The sequence below is a fragment of the Notothenia rossii genome, assembly GCF_949606895.1.
Source record: "Notothenia rossii genome assembly, chromosome: 8".
Lineage (NCBI taxonomy): Eukaryota > Metazoa > Chordata > Actinopteri > Perciformes > Nototheniidae > Notothenia > Notothenia rossii.
This window is the reverse complement of record NC_136906.1, coordinates 76,132,835-76,158,582: the sequence shown is the minus strand read 5'-3', so window position 1 is coordinate 76,158,582 and position 25,748 is coordinate 76,132,835. Positions and strand designations below refer to the sequence as shown.

The window sequence follows — 25,748 nt, the reverse complement described above, 5'->3', positions numbered from 1 at the left end:
CTTTTCCCTCTCACAAATGAATTCTAACAACCGAAACCTTTAAACACGACTTCAAAACTAAAAGTTCAGAGCAAGTCCAAAAATCTTTAATAACGTAAACGGGCTGAAATCAAAAGCTGCCCTTTACAAGAACTAATGATGTGTGTAAAACATTTTGTTGTCTCCACAGACAGAGAGCAGAGTCTCCAGTGCCCAGCTGTCTGTCTATGAAGAGTGACCGGTCTAAAGATCAACCTATACACTTCAGCAAAGATCCTGGATCCTCAGACACAAAGTAAGAGTCTGTTTCTACTGTGAACTGACCGGAAGAGGATTCCGTTTTTATGCCATGTGATCATCTAGAGCAGGGGTGTCAAACTCAAGGCCCGTGGGCCAAATCCGGCCCTCGACTTTATTTTATGTGGCCCGCAAGAGCTATGAAAGAATAAAATATGTTTATTATACGGTTACATGCCGCTTTACAGGAGCACATTGTCCATAAACTACATGTCCCACAATGCATCTAGTTTTGTGACATGCACACTGAAGAGACTTGCAATTATTTTCCCCAGACTTCTGCTTTCAGATATTTTAATTATGAAGTTATTACCCTATCCGATAATAATCCAATGCAGAGGCAATAATATAAAATAAAACATTATTTTATATATATTAAATATGTATATTTTTATATAGTCTTAAAGTTACAACCGGCACTTTGAATGCAACCATAGTGCTAATGTGGCCCACGATGAAATTGAGTTTGACATCCCTGGTCTAGAGTGTTCTCTAAATCAGTGGTTCCCACATTTTTCTGTCAGGCACCCCCTTTGGAGAAAAAAAAAAGTTGGTCCCCCCCAACACAAGTCAGGCTCAGTGGCGGCGCCAGAGATTTCTTTTGGGGGTGCTGTGGGGTAGCTTGACGTTTCATAGAGGGTGCTCAAACATGTAGGGTTTTGCATTAATGTCCCGGGTGCTACAGTGGAATTTTCTACTGCAACAATCCCCACGCATATACACAACGTACCTGCAACTGTTACAATGAAGGCTCGATAATCAGCTCATGGCATATAGGTGTAAGCAGGGGTAAAGTGCTGTTTTTATAGGTGGTGTGTGGACCTCACATAGGGGGGTCCGGAGGCAAGGTCCCCCGGGAAGATTTATTTTTAAATATTGAAGCTAAATGCATCAATTTGGTGCACTTTGAGAGCAAAATGAAGAGATCTATGGATACCTCTCTCAACACCCATATGAAACAGAACTGTACACAGATTTACTTTTTCTTTATGGATATTTTACAAATCATCCTTTTTAAACTTTTTATTTTTTTTATTTTTATATAGTATTTCATACCTGTTTTTCATTTATTCTCTTATTTTTTTATAATTATAATGATCATATAAATGTGTGCCTCGGAAATAATTGTTTACATTAATGGTGACCAAAACGTTTGAGACCCACTGAGATAACACTGAGAGTCCTTTAGCTCACTGAGTCTCTCAGTCTGACAGGAGAGGACTCTCCTCCACTTTGTTGTTGAAAAAACTCCTTATATCCGTTAGCGTAGCTCGCTGGCACCAGAAGCTAACAACAACGATCTCCGGTACCGGTGCGCTCTCTCTCTCTCTCTCGCTCGCGCACGCACACAGAATGGCTCGTTTCACACACACAGAGCTGATTTTTAATGAAACACAGAGACCCAGACGTAATAGTATTGTACTGTATCTTATTATCTTCTAATCAATAATTTGTCAAATTATGATTTTTTTTTTTTTTAATAACCATTTTTCCTCCTGGTCTCTCGCGCCCCCCTATCATGCCTCTTCGCCCCCCAGGGAGGGCGCGCCCCACACTTTGGGAACCACTGCTCTAAATAATGACATTTTACAGAACAGAAACACAGTTTGGTCAATTACAGTAAATTCAAACATGTACGATTTGTCACCGTTACTAATGAATTGTAATGACAGAAATCTGTGACGGCCGCACATTGATTTAAGGTGTTTCTTCTAAACTGTAGTGGCAGGGGAAAAGGTTTAAGGCATGTTGATTATCATGAAATGAAATGAACTATCTATGATACATGTATATTATCCTCGCAACTGCCTTTGTTAATGTCCACTGTTATGTACGGTTTGAGGGTGTGGGTCTGCAAGCCTCATCTGCATATTCACCTGTCGCGGCGCGCCCAGAGGCTTTTTAGTGGGCGCGTGTCCGGGAGGCCAGGGGTTGGTTCTCACTGGAGGAGGAAGTGTGTGTGTGTGTGTGGTTATGCGGGTATTCAGCGGGATATTTAAGTTTCCTCAGCATGTATGTAGCCTATGTTAAAATGCAACGGGGAAGTAACTGAAAGTGGATATTGCATCGACCGACCTGGAAGCACGTCCCCGTGGAGAGGAAGCGCACAGATAGAGAGAGAGATTCTCTCCAACACAGGGTGCACTGCAAAAATCAACCTATAAGATCTACTCCATGCACCTTCATAGTTTGGTTCATGATTGAAAAAAATGTGTGGCAGCGATTAAAAATAAAAAAGATTTCTAACTTATATAAAAAATGTCGGGCCAAGTCAAATTGCCCATCGATCTAATCAATTACATTAAATTGATTCTTTCCCATATACATAACATTTCAGTGCATGATTTTATTTATCTTATTTCACTTTAACACCAAAAGAAGGTTTTTGTTTTTAGGTAGTTTTATATGTTAAGTAGCTAAGCACATCAGTAAATTAATCCCTAAATCATTTTCCTGTGAATGCTAAACCATTTATAAAAACAATAAGATGTTTACAGATTTACAGCAATACATTGCATATTTATTTGTTAGGTGTAAGAGTGGTTAATCACAGAAATTAAACAATGGTATCAGAGCAACCTCCGAAATAACTAATCAGTCTTTAATGATACCTGGCTGTCTTGAAAAAGGTCTTCTTGGCGTTCCCCAAGTTCTTCAATCAGGCACTGCATCCCTTTTTTACAATACTCTGGGCCTGTGAGGAAATTCATTTTAGTGAGAAGACTTATTTCTGCATTTTCATATTCTTGAATGAAAAATTTAAATAAATGTACCTCATCAATTGTGCTCAGAAGAGGGCGCATCCTGGAGCCAGCATGTCCTCCTTTGGCACGCATCAGCTGGAGCGACGTGGTGTGTACCCAGAGGCACGGGAAGGTATTTTGAGTGGGGGTGCTGAGGTGCTGGACTCCAGTGAACACTATTACGGGCACTATAGAGCACACACAAAAGCGCGAGCACCAGGGGCGCTACAGTGGAATGTTCTACTGCAACACTCCCCACACGCAAACACACAGTACACCCGCGACTGTTACAATGAAGGCTCGATAATCAGCTATTTTTTACGAGTGGGGAGCGGACCTCGGCTCCCCCGGGAAGATTTTTTTTAAATATTGAAGTTAAAAGCATCAATCTGGTGCACTTTGAGAGCAACATTAAGAGATCTATGGATACATCTCTCAACACCCAGATGAAACGGAACTGTAAGCAGATGTTCTTTTTCTTTATGGATATTTTACAAATCACTCCCCTTTCAAACTGTATTCTTGTTTTACTGCCATATAGTATTTCATAACTGTTTTTCATTTATTCTCTTGTTTTTTTTATAACGATAATGATCATATGAAGGTGTGCCGCGGAAATCTTTTGAATAATTTGTGACCAAACCGTTTGAGACCCACTGAGATAACTTAGACTAAAGTGAACTATCTAAACCCTCAGAGAGTCCTTTAGCTCAGGGGTCCCCGACCCCCGGTCCGCGGACCGGTACCGGGCCGCGGAGGTGTTACTGCCGGGCCGCGAAATAGCTGTGAGTTTATCGTAATATTTGCAGAATTATAAATATATTTTAAAAATGTTTTAAAAAAAAATCAATTTATTTTTTATTTTATACCAGTCATATTATTTCATCCAAAACATACAAAATAAATCTAAATTGGTTAGCATAAGATCTCAGCCTCTCGTGCGCAGAGAAAGTTACAGGTGGTGCGCCAATAGGAAGTGGAGCACACAGGAGACAACCTTTTAATCGCAGACTGTTATGTTTGTGGGAAATGGCAGTGCATACATTATTTGAGATATATTTCAAACTCGGACTTCATTTTAAGGACATTGGGGCCAGGGGTGTAGAGCTATTTATTTTATTTGTAAAGCCTCCTTCACTTCATGAAATGGCTGCAGCATCAGGAGGCTGCCTCTGAGAAGTGCAGCACCAGCGCGTACACACCACCTTCACTGTGTTCCCCACTGCAGGCTGCTACGTTTCAACCACACACACCTCTACACACACACACACACATCGAACGGCCCGATTATTCCCCATATTACTCGTTGTATGAAGGAAATGTCCGGTCACAAAGGCGCATGATGTGTGTGTGTATGTGCTCTGCTCAGCTCCGCTGTGTATGTGTATGTTCGGTGTGTTTGTGTGTGTCCAACAACGGCATTTGTTTTCAAATGACCATGAACAGTAATTTACACACATCTGGCCAACTCCATAGGTATGTGGGTGTTCCCAAAATAAATTAGTTTAATCTTAATCTCAATGTAGTGCTAAATGCTGTCGGAGTGCACCGGAACGAACCCCTCGGTATGACGTTATTATTGCTGGCAAACAAGCCCAGGGGTCTCCCTGGCATTTCAGTTATATCAATATGTGTACTGAAGAGTTTATCGCCGGCCACTAGAGGGCAGTGTCACTGCTGTCGCTGCCCGGTTATGCCGTGCTCTGACCCGGAAGTGCCGAGCGGCCATTTTAGTTCAAACATTGTTCATGCACTCCGCCTCGAGTTGAGACGTTCGTCCACTCATTCATGTAAGACTGTTTCCACTATTATATTATACCATATATTATACTATTATACTACTATACTCTGTTTCGTGGTATATATTTGTGTTGATTGAATTGCATGGATGTAATACTTTGTCAGCTTATCTTGCTGCATTATTCTGTTTTAGGGTGTCGTCATCCTTGTCAATAAATCACCGAAACTGACATTGAGGAGTGTGTTTCTTCATGACGACACCATGGTCGTTGTTGGATGCCCTGTCCCCGGCTGCGAGTTCAAATCCGATTACTTGTCTGAAGCACTCGTCATTGCTATATTGACGATTCATGGATGTAGCCACCAGCACGCAGCGCCTGTCATGGCCGCGCCAGCCCAGGCCCCAGCCCCTCACGGCCCGAGACTCGATCGGCCCAAAGTTGATGTGGGCGTGTCAATAGAGGAATGGAACGTGTTCATCCGCCGTTGGAATGTATTCCGCGCCGGCTCAGGCATAGGGGACGCACAGGCCCCCTTCCAGCTGTTTCAGTGCGCTGGGCCTGTACTTGGAGACAGCCTGTTGAAAGCCGTCCCCGACGCCGCTTCCGGACCCTTGCCAGACCTGATCACCGTCATGCGTTCCCTAGCTGTCATCCCAGTTGCTACATGCGTCCTGCGCACCGAACTACTTCAGTTACGCCAGGAACGCGACGAGACATTCCGCGCATTCGCTGCCAGAGTGCGGGGTAAAGCAGAGACATGCGCATATAATGCGGTATGCGAGTGTGGTAAGGACGTGGACTATACCGACCACATTATCCGCGATGTGCTGCTCAATGGCATCTATGACTCGGACATACGCCGCGAGACGCTAGGGACAACTGACGTCCTGGTCAAGCCAGTTAATGACGTGATTGCACTCGTCGAGAACAAAGAGATGGCCCGTAACGCTCTCCCGTCGTCCTCCCTATCAGCCATGTCGTCATTCCGGCGCTTGAAGACGACTCCACAGGCGAGCCCCGCCCCGAGCCCCGCGGACGGGGCTAAACGTGCCTCGTGTCCGGAATGTAAGAACGTCTTTAACGTCTTCACGGAGGGGCCTCGCGGGTGGAACCCTAAGCCTCACCAGGTGTGCATCGGCTGCTACAGGGCCCGCCGACAACAGAGGCGTCAACAGCCGTCATCCGACAGTCAACAGGCCGCCATGGGGTCGGAGCTGGTATCCCAGGTCTCGTCGGTGCAAGCTGGAGCCCGCCCTGGCCGACGTCGCGGGAGCCTTCGCCGACGCCGCGCCCCTACGTCGCACGGCTGTGTCGACAGGCCTTCACCTATCATACTCGAGCACCACATCTTCTCCAAGGGCGAATGGAGGCGAGCCAGGCTGAGAGACCACCCCCGGGCGTTAATCACCATCTCGATGGACATGCCAGTCGGGCCGAGGGATGGCACCAGCAACCGGGGCTCGGCCGACGGAGCTCGAATATCCGCCGTCGCAGACACTGGCGCGCAGTCGGACCTTTGGTCTCTGGAGGAGTTCCTGGCCTGCGGTTTCGCGCGGGACGACCTGCGACCCGTCAGCCTCAGCCTGTTGGCCGCCAACCGCTCCCCTATAGCCATCGAGGGAGCGTTCTTCGCTAGGCTCTCGACGACCTGCAGCGGGGGCCGTACTACATCCTGCCGTTCCATGGTATATGTGAGCAGCTCAGTCCGGGCCATGTACCTCTCCTACGAGTCGTTGCTCAACCTCGGCCTCTTGCCCAGTAACTTCCCGTCGGACGACGTTGCAAGGGGGCCCAAGGACAGGCGTAGCCCTGACACGGCTGACACGCCAGTCCAGCCCCTGTCCATCAATGCGACGAGGTCAACTAACGGCGGCTGCGTGGGGCCAAGTGACCCCGGGGACGCCCAATGCTCATGTCCTCAGCGCACGGTCCCCCCGGCGCGCCCCGCAGCACTGCCGTTCCCTTGTACGCCAGAGAACAATAACCGGATTAAAGGTTGGCTACTCGGGAGATATGCCTCGTCGACATTCAATACTTGCCCCCATCGGGCACTACCATGCATGGAGGGGCCGCCTATCGAGATGCACGTGGACCCCGCAGCTACGCCTAAGGCATGCCACACCGCGGCTACGGTGCCTCTACACTGGCAGCGGAGGGTTCACGATGACCTCCTGCGGGACGAAGCCCTTGGGGTCATTGAACGCGTGCCGTACGGCGAGCCGGTGACGTGGTGCCATCGTATGGTAGTCACTCGGAAGCACGACGGTTCCCCCCGCAGGACCGTGGACCTCTCCCCCCTCAACAAGTTCTGCCAACGTGAGACCTTCGCCACTGAGTCCCCGTTCCACCTCGCACGCCGCGTCCCGAAGGGCACCTGGAAGACCGTCACGGACGCCTGGAACGGCTACCACAGTGTTCCCCTGCGTGAGTCGGATCGCCACCTCACTACCTTCATCACGCCCTTCGGCCGTTGGCGCTACACCAGGGCACCACAGGGTTTCCTGTCGTCAGGGGATGGCTACAACCGTCGGTTTGACGCCGTCCTCTCGGACTATGAACGCAAGGAACGTTGTGTGGATGACACCATCCACTATGACACCGACCTGGAGCAACACTGGTGGAGGACCATCGACTTCCTGACGCGTGTCGGCCGATCGGGGATCGTGCTGAATCCGGACAAGCTTCAGTTCGCGGAGAGGTGCGTCGACTTCGCTGGCTTCAGGGTGTCGGAATCTACCATCGAACCGCTCCCAAAATACTTGGACGCCATCCGGGACTTCCCCACCCCAGGCTCCACGACGGACATCAGGAGTTGGTTCGGCCTTGTCAACCAGGTGGCTAACTACGCCCAGTTGCGTGACACGATGGCTCCATTTAAGCCGTTCCTCAGCCCACGCTGTGCGTTCCTATGGTCCCCCGTTCTGGAGGAGGCCTTCCAGACGTCCAAGCAAGCCATAATGGAGGCCATCCGCGAGGGCGTGGAGATCTACGACATGCAGAAGCGTACCTGCCTCCGCCCTGACTGGTCCATGCGTGGCATTGGCTACTTCCTGCTCCAGCAACATTGTCACTGTGCCTCGGGCATACCGGACTGCTGTCCAGGAGGGTGGAGGGTCACCCTCGCGGGCTCGCGTTTCCTGTCCCCTGCGGAGCAGCGCTATGCAGCCGTCGAGGGAGAGGCCCTAGCTGTGGCATGGGGCCTGGAACAGACGCGGTACTTCACGCAGGGGTCCGACAACCTCGTCGTGGTCACCGACCATAAGCCGTTGGTGAAAATCTTTGGCGACCGTACGCTGGATGAGATCACAAACTCGCGTCTGTTTAGACTGAAGCAGCGCACCCTCCCATGGTGCTTCGACATTGTGCATCTGCCTGGCAAGAGCAACTATGCCGCTGATGCCACGTCGAGGCATCCTTCCCCCTCGGGTTCAGCGAACGGCCTCTCATTGGGGCTGCCGAGCGGGCCTGACGCCATGGAGTCAGCACTCATGGCCTCCATCCGCGACGACGCACGGGAGCTCGGAGCCGTCTCTTGGCCCCTCCTCGCACGGGAAACAGCGGCTGATGGATGCCTCGGCCACCTCCTCCAACTCATCGAGCAAGAGGGTGGGATTGACGTTAACGACCCTGCCCTGGCGAGTCTGTCATCGGTCTGTGAGTCCGTCTACGCCCAGGACGGCGTCCTGCTCTATCGGGACCGCGTCGTGGTTCCCCCATCCCTCCGTGGGAGGGTCCTTCGGCATCTCCATGCCGCTCACCAGGGGACCTCAGCTATGGGGCAGCATGCCCGAGCCATAGTTTACTGGCCCGGGATGTCCGGGGACATTCAGGCCACCAGGGACGGGTGTGCAGACTGCAACCGCAATGCTCCGTCACAGGCGGCTACACCCCCCCGGCCGTCCCCACCCCCGTCCACGCCATTCGAGGCGGTGTTTGCTGACTTCTTCGACTATGGGGGCCGTCACTACCTAGTTGTCGGGGATCGGCTCTCGGGCTGGGTAGAGGTCCTGAGCTCTACGGCGGGTACTGCCCTGGCGGGCTCAGCTGGCCTGGTCCAACACCTCCGGTCGTTCTTCGCCACCTTCGGCGTACCGGAGGAGCTCTCGAGCGACGGTGGTCCGGAATTCAAGGCGAGCCACACCGAGGACTTCCTCCGCTTATGGCACGTCGAACACCGTGTGTCTTCCGTTAGCTTTCCGCAGTCGAATGGGAGGGCGGAGGTTGCGGTTAAGACTGCTAAGCGCCTCTTGATGTCCAACACCGGCCCGTCGGGCAGCCTTGATCAGGACCGCTTCCTGCGCGCTATGCTGCAGTTGCGTAACACGCATGACCCCGACTGCGACCTCTCGCCAGCACAGATCATCTTCGGCCGCCCACTTCGTGGCTCGCTCTCCTTCGTGAACCGCCTCGAGAAGTTCTCGAACCCGCATATCCGCCTGCTATGGCGCGAGGCATGGGCGGCGAAGGATGACGCCCTTCGGACCCGTATGTCCCGTACCACCGAGTCTCTGGGGGCTCACTCGAGACCGCTCTGCCCATTGGCACTCGGCGAAAGGGTATTCCTCCAGAACCAGCAAGGCCCGAGCCCCCACAAATGGGACAGGTCGGGGATCGTGGTGGAGTCGCCGGGCCACGACCAGTATCGGGTCAGGGTTGACGGTTCGGGACGTCTGACACTGCGCAACCGGCGGTTCCTCCGTGCCTACACGCCGGCCACACCCTGCGCCCGCGAGCAGTCGGCTGCGCCGTCGCCGCCGCCCGCTGCCCTGGGTCATCAGCCCCCACCTATCCACCCGGGCTGGGCGACGCCCCAGGGGATTGCTCAGCGGCCGGCTGTCGGGCCCCGCGACTCGGCTATTGGCGCTTCCCCACCGACGCCTGCTGATGGGGCGTCCTCTGACCTCGCTGTTCCTACGGGTGCCTTCCTGGGTGCACCGCTCCCGGTGCCGCAGTCGCCGCCGACGCTGCCCCAGCCGACTCGGCCGGGCCGCTTGAGGAGGCCGCCTGCACGTTACGAGCCCGAGTCTGGCAGCTGGATACGGGATGTAGACCGTTAACCTATTCCGGCCCATAGCTTTCCGGTCTGGGGGGGATGAAGAGTTTATCGCCGGCCACTAGAGGGCATTGTCACTGCTGTCGCTGCCCGGTTATGCCGTGCTCTGACCCGGAAGTGCCGAGCGGCCATTTTAGTTCAAACATTGTTCATGCACTCCGCCTCGAGTTGAGACGTTCGTCCACTCATTCATGTAAGACTGTTTCCACTATTATATTATACCATATATTATACTATTATACTACTATACTCTGTTTCGTGGTATATATTTGTGTTGATTGAATTGCATGGATGTAATACTTTGTCAGCTTATCTTGCTGCATTATTCTGTTTTAGGGTGTCGTCATCCTTGTCAATAAATCACCGAAACTGACATTGAGGAGTGTGTTTCTTCATGTACAGTGGTCCTAATTTGTTTTAATTGTATCCTGGTTTTAAACTCTGTTAATGTGTTTTGGAAGCATATTGTTCTATTATTTGTTCAGGCTGTTACATACAATTAGCCACTGTTGCCACCTGCTGGTGAGTAAATATTCAAATCAGTTAAAATTGACAACCGGTCCGCACATTTTTTTTAATGTATCTGCCGGTCCTTGGCACAATAAAGGTTGGGAACCCCTGCTTTAGCTCACCTGAGTCTCTCAGTCTGACAGGAGAGGACTCTCCTCCAGCTTGTTGTGGAACAACCAGCTCCTTTTGTCCGTTAGTGCAGCTAGCTAACCAGATGCTAACAACTCTCTCTCTCTCTCTCTCTCTCTCTCTCTCTCTCTCTCTCTCTCTCTCTCTCTCTCTCTCTCTCTCTCTCTCTCTCTCTCTCACACACACACACTAAATGCGCTATTTCCACACACACAGAGCCGAGCTTGAATGACACAAGCACACTTTTATTTCCATGCAACTCTCTGATTGGTCTGGTGTCTTGCCTCTGTTGCGTTCACTAAACACGGGAAATGACAGTCCTGCCTTCCTCTCAAGTGTCATGATGAGGTTCACATAAAGCACGGTTAATGTATTATATTATTGAGGTAGAATTGTCCGGGGCTACAGAAAAAACATTCGGGGCAGGCCAAAATATTATTTTACCAACAATGTGGAATTTATTGGCAACATATTACACAGATTATGCACAGCGAGAGCAGCAATAACCGTCAAATAATAATTCAGACAGGGGAGCTCCGCACCCCCTGCCTACCGCTAGGGGGTGCTGCAGCGCCCTCAGCACCTCCCTTCCCGCGCCCATGTGTGTACCCATCCAGTTTCAGCATCAAAGTCTCTTTCAGTGAAATAGTTGTTATGTGTCGGAACTCCTCCTTGATCTAATAAAAAGCATTGGGACAACTAGGGTTGCAAAATTCCGGGAATTTTCAAAGATGGAAACTTTCCACGGGAATTAACGGGAATAAACGGGAATTTATGGGAATAAACTGGGAATTTTCAAAATTGAAGGTTGGCTCTTCATAGGGAACTTAAATATAGTTGGGGAAAGTATATTTTAGCATAATCTTGACAAAAACAAACCGATGCCATTCAAGTACACTTGAATATCCATGCCATAGCACACTGCTCACTTCATGGCTATTGAGACCACACAAAGGTTTGCAACAGGCTCACAAATGTGAGAGTGGAAAAACTGGTTGGCATTCGGCAAACCTAAGGCTCTCTGAGCCGGACACAGAGCCATCCTCAACAAGACTGGACAGTGACACTGAAGAGGAAGACTCAGAGTGTGATGTTGATGAGGCCCAGGAAGAGCCCGTTGACTGAAAGGGTTTAGCCAAAGTGCAGAGGATTGCTTGAAGGAGGGAGAAGGGCTCGTTTCATTTAACATTTTGAATGGGACTTTGTGGGGGTTTTTGGATGGGGGGTGCATTTTTGTTCATTTTTTAATGATTGTGGTTGTGGGGGGATGAGTAATATTTAACTCAACATTCCTGTTTTCGTTCTTCAATTAAATAAATAATTGTTAAATAAAATAATTAAAACTTGTTCTGTTCTACTTTTTAAAATAAAAAAAAAAAGAAGAAAATCTGCATTCCCCCCCCACACTTATAAAAATAGCACTTGATTGTAAGAGTCGCGGGTACACTGTGTATGTGCGTATTCCACTGTAGCGCCCGGTTCATTAATGGGAAACCCTAGTTTGTACATGTTCAATACATTTGTAACACTGTAGCCTAGAAACTTTTTCGGTTCACCAAAAAAAAATCGCATGCGTGAAGGGGCAATGTGGGCCTAATGTCTTCAAGCAGATTTTACCCAGAATGTTTGTGTTTCAGTTGGTACTGTCAGAAATTAGGTAGTGTAGGTAATGCTCACTTATATACCTTGAGTACAATTTAAATGATTTGCTTGGATAATATATACTACCCTCCAAAATCCTTTTTTACAGTGTGAGATCGCTCCTTTGTGCCACACCGATCATCGTGTTTTCCTTTTTTTGTGGATTATAGCCTAGATAGGCCTACAGACATTTCATTTTGTTGCTGCCGACGGGCGCAGGAGCAACAGCCTTTTTCTCAATGAAATATAGTGGCCTGGATTAGGCAATAATGACAATTTCGGTTTATCGCCAAGCAGACTTTGTTGAGTTTTGTTTGTGTTTTGCTCGGCTGGAAAACTGTCAATATAATTGAATAACGTATAAAACCCGTCTTTGTTTATTTTGTGGATGTAGACAGTAGTAGATACACTTCCGTGGGGACTATTTTGTGGAAAGAGTAGATTGTCCGTTTATCAGTTCTGTTTTGCCTTTATAATATTATTTCAAGAAGGCCTTGTGCGTTTATTTAACACAGCTATTTTTGATAGTTGATCGTTACAAACCCTCAAGCATGACTTGAAAAACAGAAAGTTGGGAGCAAGTCCAAAAACCTTTAACCAAGTAAACGGGCTGAAATCAAACGCTGTTTTTTTATTACACGAACTAATGATGTGTGTAAAAATATCTTGTTTCCACAGACGGAGAGCAGAGTCTCCAGTCCCCAGCTGTCTGTCTATGAAGAGTGACTGGTCCATATGTGAACCTATATACTTCAGTAAAGATCCTCGACACTCAGACACAAAGTAAGACTCTGTTTCTACTGTGAACTGACCCGAAGAGGATTCATTTGATATGCCAACAGATAATATACACTGTTCTTTAATATTTACATGAGCGCAGTAAATAACAGCACAGAAACACAGTAAATAAATACAGAAAAGTACAGTAAAGACATGTGATTGAACGTTGTGCTCCTTTGCATCAACAGCAATAGTTAATAAACTACTATAGAGAAATCATTCTCACACACAATACGTAAGAATTTGTGTTTTGTTAAGAAAATGAACTTCAAGCATTTAAAACTTTTCAATCTCACTAATAATTTGTAACAACAGACTACTGCGTGGGTGCGCACTTGTGTGGCATTGTTTGGGATGACCTAATTAAAATAGCGTTTTTTTTATTCATCTTTAAAAAATCCCCACTACACCACTGTCTATATATATACCGTATATATAGATCTATATATATATATGCCATCTGATCATTTCAAACTCTGCTTTAATAATGACATGAGTGCAGTAGCCCACAGTATAGAAACTCAGTAGAGCTCAGTATAGAAACTCACACGTACTTTGATCAGATAAGGAAAATATCGGCAGTACTTCATATTGAATTGAAGTTAAACATTTATGTGTATCAACCATTGATTGTTAGTTTGACTATGAATGGAGCAGCCACAAAGTTAGCTAAGTCTAACTCCACTCAATCTAATCCCCATTCATTAACTAGCATTTTCAAAGTGATTTGCTTTCCATGTTGTGGACAGACCTGACAAAGTGTTAACTGCTTTTACAAATTAGAATCATGATGTAGTTATTACATAAACCAGTTTAATTTAGCCGTAGTCAAACTTGTGAGGCACAGTGAACATGCTGTAGGCGATGATGTTACAGACAGAAGGGCGTTTTGTTTCATAATGATATGAATAACTAAATATCTACCACTTGGGAACAGTTATCAGGATGAAACATCATGTACAGATAAAGAACTTAAACAATCAGTCACCGTAATGTGCTCTAAAGGATGTGTTCCTCTCCACAGAGGGAAGAGGAAGAGTCATGTTCCTGTGGAGGAGCAGCTGTCCAGCTGTGCTCTGTGTCAGGACGTCCTGAAGGATCCAGTCTCTACAAGCTGTGGACACTGCTTCTGCAGACAGTGCATCAGCTCATACTGGGAGCAGAGACCTCCATCAGGAGACTCCTCCTGTCCCCAGTGTGGGAAAAGATCCAGAACCAGAGCTGGACTGCAGACAGCCAGTCAGACCAGAACAGTACAAAGTAAGCCTTAACCTCTGTCTCCTGGTGTCTTCATGCCTGAACACAGGATTCTTCCTGTTGTGTTGTACATAATATAAGTTCATTTCAAACATTTTCATTATTCTCCCGTTTCCTTCTCTTTCAGCAGAACATGGTCTGCAGGAGGTTCTAGATGAACATAGGCTCAGTCTGAGGGGGAGGTGTGAACAAGTGACTGAAGGAATTGATCAAAGTGAAACCAGCCTCAACAGGATCTTCACTGAGCTCTACATCACACAAGGACAGACTAAAGAGGTTAATACCCAACATGAGGTGAGGCAGCTTGAGGCAGCTTATAAGAAGAAGACCCTCCATTACACTCCAATCAAGTGCCAGGACATCTTTAAAGCCTCACCTGACCAACAGACTCTCATCAGAGCGGTCCTGACCAACGGAGTCGCTGGAGTTGGAAAAAGCTTCTCAGTGCAGAAGTTCACTCTGGACTGGGCCGAGGGTTTGGGAAACCAAGATGTCAGTCTGGTGATCCCGCTCTCCTTCAGGGAGCTGAACCTGATCAAAGGTGAGCAGTACAGTCTTCTCAGGCTGCTCCATGTTTTCCATCCGACCTTAAAGGAGGTCACAGCAGAGCAGCTGGCTGTCTGCAAAGTGCTGCTCATCTTTGACGGCCTGGATGAAAGCAGACTTTCTCTGGACTTCAGAAACAATGAGGTTGTGTCTGATGTCTCTCAGCAGTCCTCAGTCGACGTGCTGCTGACAAACCTCATCAGGGGGAAGCTGCTTCCCTCGGCTCTCGTCTGGATAACTTCTCGACCTGCAGCGGCCAATCAGATCCCTCCTGAGTGTGTGGACAGGGTAACAGAAGTACGAGGCTTCACTGAAGCCCAGAAGGAGGTGTACTTCAGGAGGAGATCGAGTGATGAAGACCTGTCCAGCAGAATCATCTCTCACATCAAGAGCTCCAGGAGCCTCCACATCATGTGTCAGATCCCAGTCTTCTGCTGGATCACTGCTGCAGTTCTGGACCGCATGTTGACTACAGACCAGAGAGGAGAGCTGCCCAAGACCCTCACTGACATGTACTCACACTTCCTGCTGGTCCAGACCAAGAGGAAGAAGCAGAAGTATGAAGAGGGACATGAGACGAGTCCACAGCAGCTGACGGAGGCTGACAGGGAGCTTCTTCTGAAGCTGGGGAGGTTGGCGTTTGAACATCTGGAGAACGGAGACATCATGTTCTACCAAGAAGACCTGGAGCGCTGTGGTCTTGACGTCACAGAGGCCTTGGTGCACTCAGGAGTTTGTACAGAGATCTTCAAAAGAGAGAGTGTGATCTTCCAGAAAACAGTCTACTGCTTTGTTCATCTGAGCATTCAGGAGTTCCTGGCTGCAGTCTACATGCTGCACTGTTACACCAACAGAGACACAGAGGTACTGAAGGACTTCCTGCAGGGAGACTATAACAACATGTTTAGCAGTGATCAGGATTACCCATCCCTGGATGTCTTCCTAAAGAGCGCCATGATGAAATCACTCGAAAGTGAAAATGGCCACCTGGACCTGTTTGTCCGCTTCCTCCACGGCCTCTCTCTGGAGTCCAACCAGAGACTCTTAGGAGGCCTGCTGGGTCGCACAGACAAACGTCCAGAAATCATCCAGAGAGCCATCAGCAACCTGAAGGAGATGAGAAGTGATGATTCCTCTCCCGACAGGAGCCTCAACATCTTCCACTGTCTGACAGAGATGAACGAACACTCAGTACTTCAGGAGATCACAGAGTTCCTGAAGTCAGAGAGCAGATCAGAGAAGAGACTCTCTGTGGAACACTGCTCAGCTCTGGCCTACAGGCTGGAGATGTCAGAGGAGGTTCTGGATGAGTTGGAGAAGAACAAAACATCACAGGAGAGACGACGGAGACTGACTCCAGCTGAGAGGAACTGCAGGAAGGCTGTGTGAGTCCAGATGTGATTAACTTTATAGATCAGTGTAGATAAGGATTTTAGTTTTTCAAATAAACACTATACAGCTTTTTGCTGTTTCACATTCTGTGAGAGCAAAATTGAATTAATACAATTATTCTAATAATTTCAAAATTGTACAGTTTTTTTATTTTCTTCGTTTTCCTTATAAAACATATGAAGGATGTTTTATCACAGCAACATGTGATCACAACATACAGAATAATTGTACATGTCATTCAATGGAGTAAAGTTATTATGAAATGATTGCAGTTTCTTTATCGTTAAATTAGACACAGAGTAATATCTGATTTATGTTGACTCTAGTCTAGAAGGTAGCTAGCAAAGAGGTGACAGACATGGGATCAGATCACACTCAACCATCCAGTGGTAATCAGATCATGGTATTCAAAAGGTCTTTCCTCAAATGCATGAAGTCAATATATTGTTTCCCCTTTTTTTTGTATTAACAAATTCTTTAATATGTGTTGTAACAGAATTCCTGACAGTGGATTGTTAGACTGGGAAGTCGTGGCCTCCAATCTGAGAGAGCTGGAGCTGGAAGACGCTCTGCAGGATTCAGAGGAGGTGGAGCAGCTGAGTTCTGGACTGAAGAGTCCACACTGTAGACTGAAGACTCTGAGGTCAGATCACTGGCTGCAGTTCATGTGGTTTTCTACAGTATTTATAATTGATATATTTATAATTCCATAATTTGCCTGAGAACAAAGATATTTTAATAAGTTCACATTTCTTTCTAAATTGCTGAATATTTGACCAGAATAACAGAAAGCAGAGAAAGTAGATGTGTGACGGACAGTGTTTGAGCTTCCACAGACTCTCACTGTGCTCCATGACTCAGTGAAGATGCTGTCAGTACTGATGAGCTGTGAGGGAGATGAAGGAGGTTGTTCTGATGCATTATTACAGATACTTTTATATATTACAGTTATAAAAGTATCTCCATCATTTCTGACATTGACCTCTGAACCCTCTCCAGGTCTGAAAAGATGATGAAACTTTGAACTACCTCAAGCAGGACCATTGTTCTCTGAACTTACATTGTGTGTTATTTATTCAGACTCTGGTGCTGCTTCTTTGTGAACTCTGTGATCTTGAGTTGAATCAGTTTCTGTGGGTTTGTATCTGTCTGGCTGCACATCACGAGTTAGTGTAGAAGGAGCAGAGCTTCAGATGTGAAGTCACCACTTTTTATTGAAGGTGAAGCACGTTGTCTTTAATATTAATCAGAGCTCTGTTCTCTTTCTGTAACTTACTGTTTTTAACCTGTCGGGAGTGTCCACTTTATAAACTTCTACATTCTCTACTCCTCCAGCTATAATCAGATTATTAGAACTTTCATTATTTCAATAAGGAACATTGTTTTCTTAACTTGCATCATGTGTTCTTTATTCAGACTGGAGTACTGCAATTTGTCAGAGATCAGCTGGGCTGCTCTGATCTCAGCTCTGAAGTCCAACCCTTCCCATCTGAGAGTTCTGGACCTGAGAAACAACGATCTGCAGGATTCAGTCGTGAAGCTGCTGAGTGATCTTCTGGAGAGTCCAGACTGCAGACTGGAGACTCTCAGGTCAGTTCTCCATCTTTTCCTTCTGTGCTGAGATGAATATGTGAGAGTTGTGTTGACTCTGAGCTGCAGACATCAGGCTGATATGATCCTGATCCTCACTGAGCATCTTAATGCTGAAGTCTACTTTCTTCTTCTGTGGTTTAGTTCATTGACCGTGGCAGAGTAATGTTAAAGAAAAATCATACTCTGCGTAATTCACTCTGAGCCTCTCAAAAACCTGAATTCATCTTATATCCTCCATCATGTTGTTTTAAATAAATAACATTAAAAACACATGAATACAATAATTACATATTTCTATTAAAACTAACAAATATTTTCAGTTTTTGCTGTTTCTAACATTTGTATTAAGCAGAGGTGGGAGTAAGTCCTACATGTGCAAGTCATGAGCAAGTCTCAAGTCTTGACCTACAAGTATCAAGCAAGTCCCAAGTCACTGTGGTGAGAGTCAAGTCAAGTCAAGTCAAGTCAAGTCAAGTCAAGTCAAGTCAAGTCAAGTCAAGTCAACTCATGTCAAGTCAAGTCAAGTCAAGTCAAGTCAAGTCAAGTCAAGTCATACTAAATTCTGATGAATAAACCCAGTTTCCGCATCAGTTAAAAGACAGTGGTTATGAAAATGGATTCAACCCACACTATGATCTTCATTACATACACAGTTAATCATTTGAAATCTAATTTAGACCGATGACAATCATATTAGATTCATATTAACCCCAGAACTGCAGACAATATAGCTAGGACTCAAAAAGTCTGTTCAAAAAGGCAGAATTCCAGGTAAGAAAATCATATATGGCATTTGCCATGACACATATTTAATTTAAATGTCTGTTAAAACTAGAACCGCCAACAGCGTCAGCTCCTACAGAGATATCATTTTCAAACCATTTAATTTGTTCCTCTTCATAATTTCCTGATAAACTAAGCAGGACGATTTAAAACCCACTTAATTGGGTTAATTTAGAAATGGCTTCAGTTTATCATCATAACAGATCAAAAAGTTCAGATTCATTTTACAATAAATCAAGGAATGATGCACTTCTACAAACAAAAACAACATCATTAAAACATTTAAACAAACTACTAAAAGCAGATGAACTACATTATTCAAAAGTGTACAGTAAGTTCTGATAATAACACAGGGGAAACAAACGAGGCATCTCTCTCTCTCTCTCTCCTGACAGCCCGTCAGTGTCAGGGTTAGTCCAAATGAATCCCTTGGCGGTTAATTTACCGTTTTGTCTTCTCTTTGCTTAATCGATTTGAAACCAAGTCTAACGTAGCTTAAACTTAACGTTAGCTTTCTAGCGAACACAACACATGCACGCACCTTTCTCTGTGTTTTTTTTTGTAGTGATGAATGAAGTTGGATGTTGTGGTGGTCCTGTCACTGATCTTTATGCTGCAGACCCTGCATACCACTGTTCTCTTCTTATTACCGTCATCGACAAAATAATCCTTGATTCCAAACTTCACTATTTTTGGAGCAAAGCTAGCCGCTGCCATGTTAACTGAGACTCCTGCCTTCTAGTGGGTTGCCAGGTTTGCGCGCATGACGCTATAATCACGTTGTTCGAAAAAACTAAACGTAATATCTCACTACAAAAACAAACGCAAATATTTCATTTTAAACAGTCAAGTCCTTTCAAGTCATCTGTCTCAAGCTTAAGTCAAGTCTCAAGTCATGAATACCAAGTCAAAGTCAAGTCTTTTATCAATGTTAGTCAAGCAAGTCTCAAGTCAAAAAATATGCCACTCGAGTCTGACTCGAGTCAAGTCATGTGACTCGAGTCAAGTCATGTGACTCGAGTCCCCACCTCTGGTATTAAGCTACAAGATGCTCATACTGACTGAATAGTTTAAACTGAAGATGCTGTGATCTATGTCTCCACTATTCCTAAAATAAATATTCTCTATTTATTTTGATCACATTTCTTTAAAATTCATCCTGACATCTTTGTGATTTTTGTGAACTCTGTGATCTTGAGTTGAATCAGTTTCTGTGGGTTTGTATCTGTCTGGCTGCACATCACGAGTTAGTGTAGAAGGAGCAGAGCTTCAGATGTGAAGTCACCACTTTTTATTGAAGGTGAAGCACGTTGTCTTTAATATTAATCAGAGCTCTGTTCTCTTTCTGTAACTTACTGTTTTTAACCTGTCGGGAGTGTCCACTTTATAAACTTCTACATTCTCTACTTCTCCAGCTATAATCAGATTATTAGAACTTTCATTATTTCAATAAGGAACATTGTTTTCTAAACTTGCATCATGTGTTCTTTATTCAGACTGTGGAGATGCAGTTTGTCAGAGATCAGCTGTGCTGCTCTGATCTCAGCTCTGAAGTCCAACCCTTCCCATCTGAGAGATCTGGACCTGAGTCACAACGATCTGCAGGATTCAGATGTGAAGCTGCTGAGTGATCTTCTGGAGAGTCCAGACTGCAGACTGGAGACTCTCAGGTCAGTTCTCCATCTTTTACTTCTGTGCTGAGATGAATATGTGAGAGTTGTGTTGACTCTGAGCTGCAGACATCAGGCTGATATGATCCTGATCCTCACTGAGCATCTTAATGCTGAAGTCTAGTTTCTTCTTCTGTGGTTTAGTTCATTGACCGTGGCAGAGCAATGTTAAAGACAAATCATACTCTGCGTAATTCACTCTGAGCCTCTCAAAAACCTGAACTCATCTTATATCCTCCATCATGTTGTTTTAAATAAATAACATTAAAAACACATGAATACAATAATTACATATTTCTATTAAAACTAACAAATATTTTCAGTTTTTGCTGTTTCTAACATTTGTATTAAGCTACAAGATGCTCATACTCAGGGGTGCACATAACTGGTACGCAGGTACGCATGCGCGGCACAAATCTAAATTGCGTAACGTCCCTTGTGTCACTACGCGCCTTTGCGTACCTCGAAACATCAAAACAAAACACATATTTCATCCACACGTGTTTCTTGTCAACACTCAATGGAGTAAACTACTAGACATGTAAAAAAACACAGACATTAAGCATGCTACGTTGTCGTTTTGCTCCCTGCAAAAAATCTTCGGACTTTCTATGACTGATTGAACTGGAGCTGGGCGAGCCGCGCAGGACATAACCGACGGACCTGTGAGGCTTAGATCACTTGACGACATAGTTGTTCACTGTGTGCACAGACAGGGTTCACTTCGGTAGGAACAACAGCATTGTGCCAAAGCTCTGCCAACTCGCTGCTGTGGGAGACTCCCCTGTGCACACACTGGAGAACTGCGCAAAATCAGCTGATCACAACGTTCACGCTCTGTGGTCAAGCTGCTGCAGTTTTATTTACAACAAAATTGAGTAAAACACTTCAAACTTACTTAGGGTGTTAATGGAAGAGTTTGAAATCAGACAGAGGTGGAAGAAGTAGGTCTTGTGGAGGAATACTCTGTTACAGTAAAAGTCCTGCATTCAAAATATTACTCAAGAAAAATTGGAAAAGTATTATCAAAATAAGTACCAAAAGTAAAAGTAGTGATTGTGCAGATTGGTCCATTTCAGAATAATAGATATGATATGTTTTATAATGATTGATCATGAAAGTGTTCTCAAAGCTGCTAAAGGTGCAGCTAGTCTGAATGACTTTGTATACTGCAGGGTATCTGGTGGATTTACTCCAGGTGGAACTAAAGTCTGATTTAAGATTATATTTCACATCATTCATCCACATCTGTGAAGTAACTAAAGGTGTTAAATACATGTAATGGAGTAATAGTACACAATTTACCTCTGAACTGTCGTGGAGTAGAAGTACACAGTAGCATCAAAGTCAAGTAAAGTACAAATATCTCAAAAGTGTACTTAAGTACATACTTGAATAAGTGGACTTAGTAACTTCCCACATCTGAAATCAGATATGACTTAAAGGCATGTGATCATTTCTTAGTATTTGATCCTTCAACTCAAAGGAACTCAAAGGAAATGCAAGGACTTCACAGTTTTGGCAACACGTTTTGGAGAAAGCAAATCGGAGGTTTAAAAAGAGACAGGGAGGTGCATCTTCATCATCTAGCATGCAAGAAGTGTAAATAGAGGACAGTGAAGGAGACACTGAGGAGGACCACGCTTCGTGGTGAGTACCAAACGCTGTCTCCTGGTACTCATCTGAGTAACTCACTAAAAAAGTGATGTGCACCCCTGCTCATACTGACTGAATAGTTTAAACTGAAGATGCTGTGATCTATGTCTCCACTATTCCTAAAATAAATATTCTCTATTTATTTTGATCACATTTCTTTAAAATTCATCCTGACATCTTTGTGATCTTTGTGAACTCTGTGATCTTGAGTTGAATCAGTTTCTGTGGGTTTGTATCTGTCTGGCTGCACATCACGAGTTAGTGTAGAAGGAGCAGAGCTTCAGATGTGAAGTCACCACTTTTTATTGAAGGTGAAGCACGTTGTCTTTAATATTAATCAGAGCTCTGTTCTCTTTCTGTAACTTACTGTTTTTAACCTGTCGGGAGTGTCCACTTTATAAACTTCTACATTCTCTACTCCTCCAGCTATAATCAGATTATTAGAACTTTCATTATTTCAATAAGGAACATTGTTTTCTAAACTTGCATCATGTGTTCTTTATTCAGACTGTGGGACTGCAGTTTGTCAGAGATCAGCTGTTCTGCTCTGATCTCAGCTCTGAAGTCCAACCCTTCCCATCTGAGAGATCTGGACCTGAGTCTCAACGCTCTGCAGGATTCAGTCGTGAAGCTGCTGAGTGATCTTCTGGAGAGTCCAGACTGCAGACTGGAGACTCTCACGTCAGTTCTCCATCTTTTCCTTCTGTGCTGAGATGAATATGTGAGAGTTGTGTTGACTCTGAGCTGCAGACATCAGGCTGATATGATCCTGATCCTCACTGAGCATCTTAATGCTGAAGTCTAGTTTCTTCTTCTGTGGTTTAGTTCATTGACCGTGGCAGAGCAATGTTAAAGACAAATCATACTCTGCGTAATTCACTCTGAGCCTCTCAAAAACCTGAATTCATCTTATATCCTCCATCATGTTGTTTTAAATAAATAACATTAAAAACACATGAATACAATAATTAAATATTTCTATTAAAACTAACAAATATTTTCAGTTTTTGCTGTTTCTAACATTTGTATTAAGCTACAAGATGCTCATACTCAGGGGTGCACATAACTGGTACGCAGGTACGCATGCGCGGCACAAATCTAAATTGCGTAACGTCCCTTGTGTCACTACGCGCCTTTGCGTACCTCGAAACATCAAAACAAAACACATATTTCATCCACACGTGTTTCTTGTCAACACTCAATGGAGTAAACTACTAGACATGTAAAAAAACACAGACATTAAGCATGCTACGTTGTCGTTTTGCTCCCTGCAAAAAATCTTCGGACTTTCTATGACTGATTGAACTGGAGCTGGGCGAGCCGCGCAGGACATAACCGACGGACCTGTGAGGCTTAGATCACTTGACGACATCGTTGTTCACTGTGTGCACAGACAGGGTTCACTTCGGTAGGAACAACAGAATTGTGCCAAAACTCCGCCAACTCGCTGCTGTGGGAGACTCCCCTGTGCACACACTGGAGAACTGCGCAAAATCAGCTGATCACAACGTTCACGCTCTGTGGTCAAGCTGCTGCAGTTTTATTTACAACAAAATTGAGTAAAACACTTCAAACTTACTTAGGGTGTTAATGGAAGAGTTTGAAATCAGACAGAGCTGGAAGAAGTAGGTCTTGTGGAGGAATACTCTGTTACAGTAAAAGTCCTGCATTCAAAATATTACTCAAGAAAAATTGGAAAAGTATTATCAAAATAAGTACCAAAAGTAAAAGTAGTGATTGTGCAGATTGGTCCATTTCAGAATAATAGATATGATATGTTTTATAATGATTGATCATGAAAGTGTTCTCAAAGCTGCTAAAGGTGCAGCTAGTCTGAATGACTTTGTATACTGCAGGGTAGCTGGTGGATTTACTCCAGGTGGAACTAAAGTCTGATTTAAGATTATATTTCACATCATTCATCCACATCTGTGAAGTAACTAAAGGTGTTAAATACATGTAATGGAGTAATAGTACACAATTTACCTCTGAACTGTCGTGGAGTAGAAGTACAAAGTAGCATCAAAGTCAAGTAAAGTACGAATATCTCAAAAGTGTACTTAAGTACATACTTGAATAAGTGGACTTAGTAACTTCCCACATCTGAAATCAGATATGACTTAAAGTCATGTGATCATTTCTTAGTATTTGATCCTTCAACTCAAAGGAACTCAAAGGAAATGCAAGGACTTCACAGTTTTGGCAACACGTTTTGGAGAAAGCAAATCGGAGGTTTAAAAAGAGACAGGGAGGTGCATCTTCATCATCTAGCATGCAAGAAGTGTAAATAGAGGACAGTGAAGGAGACACTGAGGAGGACCACGCTTCGTGGTGAGTACCAAACGCTGTCTCCTGGTACTCATCTGAGTAACTCACTAAAAAAGTGATGTGCACCCCTGCTCATACTGACTGAATGGTTTAAACTGAAGATGCTGTGATCTATGTCTCCACTATTCCTAAAATAAATATTCTCTATTTATTTTGATCACATTTCTTTAAAATTCATCCTGACATCTTTGTGATCTTTGTGAACTCTGTGATCTTGAGTTGAATCAGTTTCTGTGGGTTTGTATCTGTCTGGCTGCACATCACGAGTTAGTGTAGAAGGAGCAGAGCTTCAGATGTGAAGTCACCACTTTTTATTGAAGGTGAAGCACGTTGTCTTTAATATTAATCAGAGCTCTGTTCTCTTTCTGTAACTTACTGTTTTTAACCTGTCGGGAGTGTCCACTTTATAAACTTCTACATTCTCTACTTCTCCAGCTATAATCAGATTATTAGAACTTTCATTATTTCAATCAGGAACATTGTTTTCTAAACTTGCATCATGTGTTCTTTATTCAGACTGTGGGGCTGCAGTTTGTCAGAGATCAGCTGTGCTGCTCTGATCTCAGCTCTGAAGTCCAACCCTTCCCATCTGAGAGATCTGGAGCTGAGTGGCAACGGTCTGAAGGGTTCAGTCGTGAAGCTGCTGAGAGATCTTCTGGAGAGTCCAGACTGCAGACTGGAGACTCTCAGGTCAGTAAGGGGTCGACTCTCTGCTGGTTCAGCAAGATTGTATCAAACACAGGGAGGTGGATGTGTTCCTCTCACTGGAGAATCTCTCCAGTTCCAACTTCCAGGCGTAGCCTAGCTTAGCACAACACATCAGTGATGTTACCATTTATCTGCAGTTCCTCCTTTTGTTCATCTCGCGGTTCTTTCCTTTCTTTATTATCAAGCAAGATAATACAAGCTGACAATGCAAAGCCACATTTCAGACAGCTGCAACTCATTAACAGACAAATGGGATTTTACAGTTCAAAAGGTAGTCTGTTTGTTTTTCCTCTGACGTTTCTTTGTTCCTGGACTAATGCCTAGTTAGGTCTCTCATGCAGCTGAGAGCTGTGGACAGTCAGTCGTAGTGTTTTCAGAGAAGATGTGATGGAAAGCATTCATTTCATTTCAAACCTTTATTTATCCAGATTGTCCCTTGAGATCATAGATCTGTTTTTCAAGAGAGACCTGCAGCAATTAGGTTCCACATGAAAGATAAAACAACATAAAACAAGAAAGGATATCATACAACATATTTACAAGCTACATTTACATTCTTATCAACATTTACAAATACCCATAGTTTCAAAGAGCATTTCACTTAGACTTGCTTTAAAAACATTCAGAGGAATACAATTGCTCAGTTTCAATGTTAGCTGTAGACTGTTCCAAGCAAGTGGAGCTGCGCACATAAAAGCTGTCTTACCTAAGACAGTCCTTGCTCTTGGCACATCTAACAACACTACGTCATGCGATCTCAGACAATAGCTGCTTGCAACTCTCTGTGTTATCAGAGAGCAGATATAATACGGGAGTTTACCCAGCATGGCTTTATAAATAAACGTGTACCAATGACTGAGCCTCTTTACAGTAAGTGATGGCAAACCTGCCTTGGCATACAGGGTACAGTGATGAGTAAGTGCTTTACACTTAGTAACAA

At 45.0% G+C, this 25,748-nt stretch overlaps 1 protein-coding gene across 15 annotated transcripts in view; it reads left to right on the top strand.

The window, feature by feature from the left end:
• The window catches only part of LOC307015602 (uncharacterized protein), a 140,781-nt gene that overhangs the window by 104,625 nt on the left and 10,408 nt on the right, over positions 1-25,748 (top strand). For 11 of the 15 annotated variants that reach the window (XM_079644311.1, XM_079644310.1, XM_079644316.1 and 8 more), the window contains 4 exons: positions 17,487-17,660; positions 19,943-20,116; positions 22,280-22,453; positions 24,617-24,790. In XM_079644311.1, coding sequence (XP_079500437.1) covers positions 17,487-17,660; positions 19,943-20,116; positions 22,280-22,453; positions 24,617-24,790 — 696 coding nt within the window. The remainder of the gene's footprint in view (positions 1-17,486; positions 17,661-19,942; positions 20,117-22,279; positions 22,454-24,616; positions 24,791-25,748) is intronic. The other 4 variants (XM_079644303.1, XM_079644313.1, XM_079644307.1 and 1 more) reach the window with 4 other exon arrangements.